Raw genomic sequence first — 6880 nt, forward strand, 5'->3', positions numbered from 1 at the left:
TTATATATATGTTTCTTAATATATTAAATGATATTCAAATAACAATGTGTGATCCATAAATTGGTATAATTAATTGATAAATTATGATTTATGTTTTATAATTTTATAAATTTAATTATTTTTTTAATAATATAAAATATTCATACAAAAAAATTTATGACAATTTTTAAGTTATATCCTAGCACTATGTAATTTGAATGATCTTAAGTGTGTAATTACTAAAAAGGAAAAATAGAATGCGTTCTTACAAGTTAGAACTATCATATATTTTCAGATATTAGTAGTAAATATATTTAATAATAATTATAATATATAATAATATTAAGTTTTTTTATCATTGTCAAAGTCATGAGTAGCAATTAGAATGAATAAATAAATAAATATAATATAGTTATATCTATTTATTCTAAGTGTCATTTTAGAGGAATTCATAATTTGCAGATTTAATCTTATAAAAATATTATATTATTCTTTTAGAAAAAATCTATTTTTTTATGTGTACTAAAAAATTATCTCATTATAACGGTTATAATTAATTTGTTCTAGTAATCATTACAATGTGTCTTAATTTCTCAATTTTGTTCAGTAAATATGGGTAAAATTAATATTAATTTAAAATAAACATAATCATACTTAAAAAAAAATTGATTCTTGACGATTATTTCTTTATTATTATATAAAGCTTATTTAACGTAACATAATTATAGGAATTCGCAGTATATTTTTCATACATTTTGTATTATTTTGGAAACATGTCTCTATATATAAATCCCATTTATCCTGTTACAAATGTAACATATATCCTCTTAGATGTTGGATCTATGACTTTTCATTTTGTATATTTTATTGTAGTAACATCCTTTAATGAATTTATATCAGAAAAAAAAAAAAAAAAAAAAAGGTCAATTATTTTTAACAGTAAAAAATTAAAATGATTCTAGAATTTATAATTCCCGTAATAAGGAATAAAAAATGAAAAAAAATATCTTCTATCTCTTTAAAATAAAAATACAGGTGAAAATATAAATAAAAGCTATATGATGCACCATATGTGTAATATATTATAATGAAAAGAATGTCTTAAAAAAACTTCTTATTCTAATTAAGAATGATGTATTTTATAAGACTATTTCAATTAAGTTAAAGTTTTAATCTTCCTTAAACTTATATTCGCTTATCCTACATTTCGCTTAGTAATCCTCAATACACATAACTATTTCAAATTAAAAAACGTATGTTGTAGTATAAATTTTTCATTTTTTTATAAATAATCAATTACAAAATTGCAACCTAATATCTTAAGATTATATTACATTGAAGTTATAACATAAAGACTCTATAATGTGGAAATATCTTAAGTATATTTTAGGATTAATACACTGAGTACACAAATATATATATGTATTATATATTTAATTTAAAAGCGATTCCTTAAACCTTATTCATTAGTTCATAAAGTTATATAACCATAAAAACATTCTAATAATATTAAGCTGTATATATAATGTTAAATATATAAGGTGAACGGATCGAGTTATATTTTAATATAGTGTATTCTAAAACAATAATATTATTGCTGTTTCAATTATGTTTAGATTAATATCAACTTTTAGAAGATACAGAACCCCATTAAAATAAGTAAATGTGAATATAGAAAAATGATAAAATTATAATAAAACTTATGATGTTAAAGTGACATATTTTTATTAAATTTAAAAAAATAAAAAATTGTGTAAGAAACATAATTTTCTAGTTTTAATATCTCTTATATTTTTTCTTTTCGTTCTTTTATTTTTTTTTACAAGAAATTTGAACGTAATTTTACACTTTTATTAATGATTCTTAGATCTTTATTTAATATTAAAAAATGTCGCATTTATTTCTATTTTGTATATACATTTAATGTGGCGTTTGCCAAAAAGATTTAAATTCATGTATAGTTAATATTTTTAATAATGGTTAAAGTAAAATATTCATTTCTCACATAATTTATTATTAGAAAAATGGAACATATTATTCATTGAATGTGAAATATAGCTTATTTTTCAAATAGTAAAATTATTTATAAAAAATGTATTCCTTGATTAACATTTTTTTATTTTAATGATAAGTTCTTATTTCATGTACTTTAATGGATGTAGTTTCAACATATATATAAATTTATCATTATGCAATGTGTATATAATTAGTTATTAATAATATAATATATAATAATAACACTCCAATGATCTCTACACAAATGTTTTATGTATATAATTTAAAACATTGAAAACATGTAAATATATTTAATAATGCTTAAGCCTTTTGTGTAGATTTTATGATAAAAAATACATTAAAATATAAAATCCGTAAATTAAAATTTTAATGGAAATGTATCATACAACTATGTGTAATAAATAGTATATTCATTTTTTCATCTGGTATAATGATAAAATTACTTATGCAAGTTCACTGTTACATTCCTTAGATTATGGTTTTATAATTGGACAAACCTACATTAAGTAAAATTCTATAAGTACTGTTTCTATTTTTATATAACTAAAATTGTGTATATAATATACAATACGCTATTCATAAAAATATGATATTTAAACGTTTCCAAAACAATCATTTATTTCCGATATAGGATTCATACTAACCACTACTGGATGTGTATATGGAATAAGTTTTAGTGTTTTTTGTAATCTATTTATTTCTTTCTTAAAAAGAATAATATATTTTTATGATATAATATCGTAAAATAAAATGCAGGAATTACAAATATTGAATGTATGTCTTCCTTACTGTTATTTAATAAAAATACTTATTATAAATTAGTTTAGATATTTTTTATAACGAGAAATTCAATGATTAATGCATTCATAGAAATAGAGTTCAATATATTTTTCTATTTTATTTCTTATTTTACATTGTTAGTTTCCCATTTTGAATGATTGGAAATTAATCTCCTTTGATAAAGAATTAAGTGCAGATGATATAAAAAAATATAGTCAAAAATGCAATGGAGTTTCATCAGGGTTAAGTAATTCTAATAAAATTCAATCTGTTTTATGTGGTAAAGTATTAAGGAATTTTGATGAATTGTTAAAAAATGAAGAATCGAATATTAATAATTGTCTGAATTTTAATGTGTGGCTATATGTTATAATTAAATACTATCAATATAGCATCGATGAAATACAAACTTATTTTAATTTAACAGATTCTCCCAGCAATAAGTTATATATTTTACATAAATGCAGCTTGGATTGGTTCAATGAGATAACCGAAATGGATAATATAATAAAATTATATAATTTTAATGAATATGTAAAAAATATTAAAAATAGAATTGGTAATATAATTCAGGAGGAGTATAATGCTTTATGTAAATACGTTCATGATTGCATACTATTATATAAAAGACTTAGTTCAACATACTGCAAAAACAGGGACAATGGATCTAGTACTCTTTGTGATGAAATCAAAAAATTTACATCATATTATAGGACATATATACAAGGATTAGACGAAGACAAAAGTAAAAATTTTCCATTGTTAGAAAATTATACAGTATCAAATGAATTCTATTGTCTATCGGAAGCAGAAAAATATGAAAAGCGTTTTTCTTTACTTAAAAATCATGACATAGTAAAATCTCAGGTTCACAATATTGATGCAAGAAAAGTTCATCATCACACAACCCAAGAGTACAGTAAAGAGAGAGCAGTTAATATTAATCAAAAAGTATATTGTGATTTTTCAATAAATTTATTTTTTAATAGTATGAATACTCATATCATTCTAAAAATAAATGAAAGATTTTTATTTTCAAAATAATTTTATATCTATCTATATATTTTAATTCCTTCATTTATATATAGTATGGATTCTTTGATGATTTAAATATATATCAAGCTAATGAAAAACAATATCGTAGTGATGAAAATATGGATACGATAGATTATTATTGTAATAAATTATATATAAATGAGGAAAAATGGAAAAGCAATACAATACAGTATTGTAAAGATTTTATAATGTATTATTTCTTTTTATCGCGTAACATGGGAAAGAATATGCCTAATGTGAGCGAATATATTAAATATTTAAACTACTGGATAGAAAATAAGCTAAGAAGTTCTGGAGATGAGGAATTTAAAACATTTTTTTACAGTTCTTTGAGTGAAATTTATGAGAAGTTTCAATTAAAGGATGAATTATCGGATAAAATAAAAAAAATTGATGACATTGATTTCAAGAAAATGACAATCTTATATAAATTGTACGATAATTATAATAAAATTGAAAGTGAAAAAATTGATCCGTACACCTATATAAAAACTAAATGCAATGAGTACGCTAATAATTGTAACATAAACTATTTAGAAGGTATCAATATGTATCAAAAAAGTAAGGATTATGATTTTTATTTGGCATTAAAGGAATTTGATACGCTATATAGAAATGTTCAATATAGATCTGTCTCATGCAGACATGTAATACAAACAACGTTACCAGAAATAAAAAAAATAGAAGAAAAATATTCCGAAAAAATTGTTCAAAAATCGTTAAAAACTTGTGAACAAAAAGAAAGTGACACTACAGAAGATGATACTATAGAAAATAATAAATATGTTCAATATAACTTTTTATTTTTGAATGTTTATTTTAATTTATTTAAATATATTAATTTACATAAAAAAATAAAATAAAATAAAGTCCATGAATTTACAAAATTCAATTATATTTTATTATTAGGAAACTATTTTAAAGGACCTCCCATTTTACGTATATTATAGTACGTTAAACAAAAACAACTATCTTGAGGGGTATAATGACAAATATTGTGGAAAGGTTGAACGTCTTAGTCATACATACCCATGGATTTGTAAACTTTGTAAAATGATATCCAAAAATTTACATGATATATCTAAAAGTGACGATGAAGAAGAACGTAAGAAAAAATGTTTATACTTCAATTACTGGATATACGATCAAATAAGGAAAAAATTTAATCATAAAAACTATGATTTAGATGTTGTCCTTACGCTTCTTGACGTTGTTGTTAGTAATAACCGTGATTTACAAAATAATTATTGCAACATGATATATGATTCCAGTATTAGCATGGAAGAGTGGAAAGAAATGAAAGAGTTACATGATTATTTTAAAGGATATGAAAATATTAAAAGTTATGTCACTTCTGATGTTATTAAACAAAAGCATTATTGTGAATACATTACTTATATAAATGAAATATATAAAAGACATTTAAAAGATTCATGCGTATGTATTAGCAATCCGAGTTTTTTTTGTTTCGAGAAATTTCCAGATTATTTTAAGTGTGATAAAACATATTATCCTAATAATCTTTTAACAAAATTTAAATGTGATGCTGAAAAAACAGAAGAAAGCGTAGAATCATTATTTAAATCTGTTACTACTGATCATGATATAGCAACTTATTATAGTAGATTATCTAAAACGTGTACGAGATTAACATGCGATCCTTTTTATGCTTCTACTTTAGTTGCTTTTTTAATCCTTGGTCTATTTTTTACACATTTCTTTTTTTATAAGGTAACTAAAATTTTGTCTTAGAATGTTTTATATTTCTTTTAAGAATGATTCATATATATACTTTAATATATATAACTAAAATCTATGATATGCTCTCGCTATATTTCCACTTTAGATCACCCCTTTAGGATCCTGGTTTGACAAAAAGATTCTAAAGAAAAAAAAACATATGCAAAATATTCATACAAGAAGTATCCAACATTTACAAGAAAAAGATTCAAAAAACAAATATGAAAACATTCGCAAAAAACAAATTCATCTAGTTTATCAATCTCTATGAGACTGATTAATTTTATATATTGTATATCACTTAATAGTTTGAATAAATAATAAAGTTCATAAATAAAATTCTGTATATAATTACACTATATAGCAATGTTTGCAGGATAAAAATGTGAAATATTTTGTCTTTAAAGCGTACAGTAACTTAATTTAAAAAATTTCAAATATTAATATCTTTTAATATTTTGCAAATTTAGAATGTTATTATAATTTTTCTGTTAAATTAATAATATATGTTTAGTTATTAATAAAAGAAAAAAATAAATTATTTAGTACAGCTGAATATTTTAATGCTACTGTGTATTAAAAAGGCTTAAATGATTATTTTAGTAATTTTTGTATTATTTAACAGGAAGTTGCATCTGTATATATTAAACGGTAAATAAAATATATATCTTTTTTATAACTAAACAATTACATGTTAATATGCTCTGCTTGTTATCGCAATTCATGTAAATTGAGAGACGCATGCACAAATTACTTTAAATGTGATGATTCGTATAAACGGAAAAATGCATAATGGAAATATAAAGACAAGGAAGAAATATACAGCAAATTTTATAAAAAAAGTACATTTATCCCAACTGATTGATCACTGGGTTAATTGCATAACGGATATGTAAGAAAAAAGAGATAAGAAAAAAAAAAAAGGATTTCGGCATATACTTCTTTGGAAAGGACGCATGACATAGACATGCATGCTCTGTTGTGCATTATTATATTGACCATATTTAATCTATTAAAATTCATATACATTTATTCATTTTTTTATAAATTACATACAAATAATATGTAAATTTAAAAAAAAATTATGTGAATTGTTCCAAAAATATATAACTGTAAAATAAACTTCTTGTGCATGATTCATATTTTATTTTTATTCCGTTCTCCATACTAGTTTACACAATTGATATATTGTTAAATAAAAAAAATTAAAGTTAATAAATAAATAATACTACAACAATCATTATTTATGTGAGCATTTATCATTAGATGAATATTTACAATTATCATAGAAATAAAAGTAAAATTTTAC

General features: G+C 21.4%; 1 protein-coding gene across 1 annotated transcript; it reads left to right on the forward strand.

Annotated features, from left to right (window-relative positions):
* Nucleotides 1-2745: 2745 nt before the first annotated feature.
* Nucleotides 2746-5842, forward strand: PGO_130130 (variable surface protein; the record flags this gene model as incomplete). The annotated part of the gene is made up of 5 exons (XM_028689529.1): nt 2746-2769; nt 2917-3726; nt 3864-4616; nt 4741-5562; nt 5678-5842. The coding sequence occupies 5 exons, from the start codon at nt 2746-2748 to the stop codon at nt 5840-5842; spliced, it is 2574 nt and encodes an 857-aa protein (XP_028545330.1).
* Nucleotides 5843-6880: the final 1038 nt, after the last annotated feature.

Source organism: Plasmodium gonderi, assembly GCF_002157705.1.
Source record: "Plasmodium gonderi DNA, contig: Chr13, whole genome shotgun sequence".
Lineage (NCBI taxonomy): Eukaryota > Apicomplexa > Aconoidasida > Haemosporida > Plasmodiidae > Plasmodium > Plasmodium gonderi.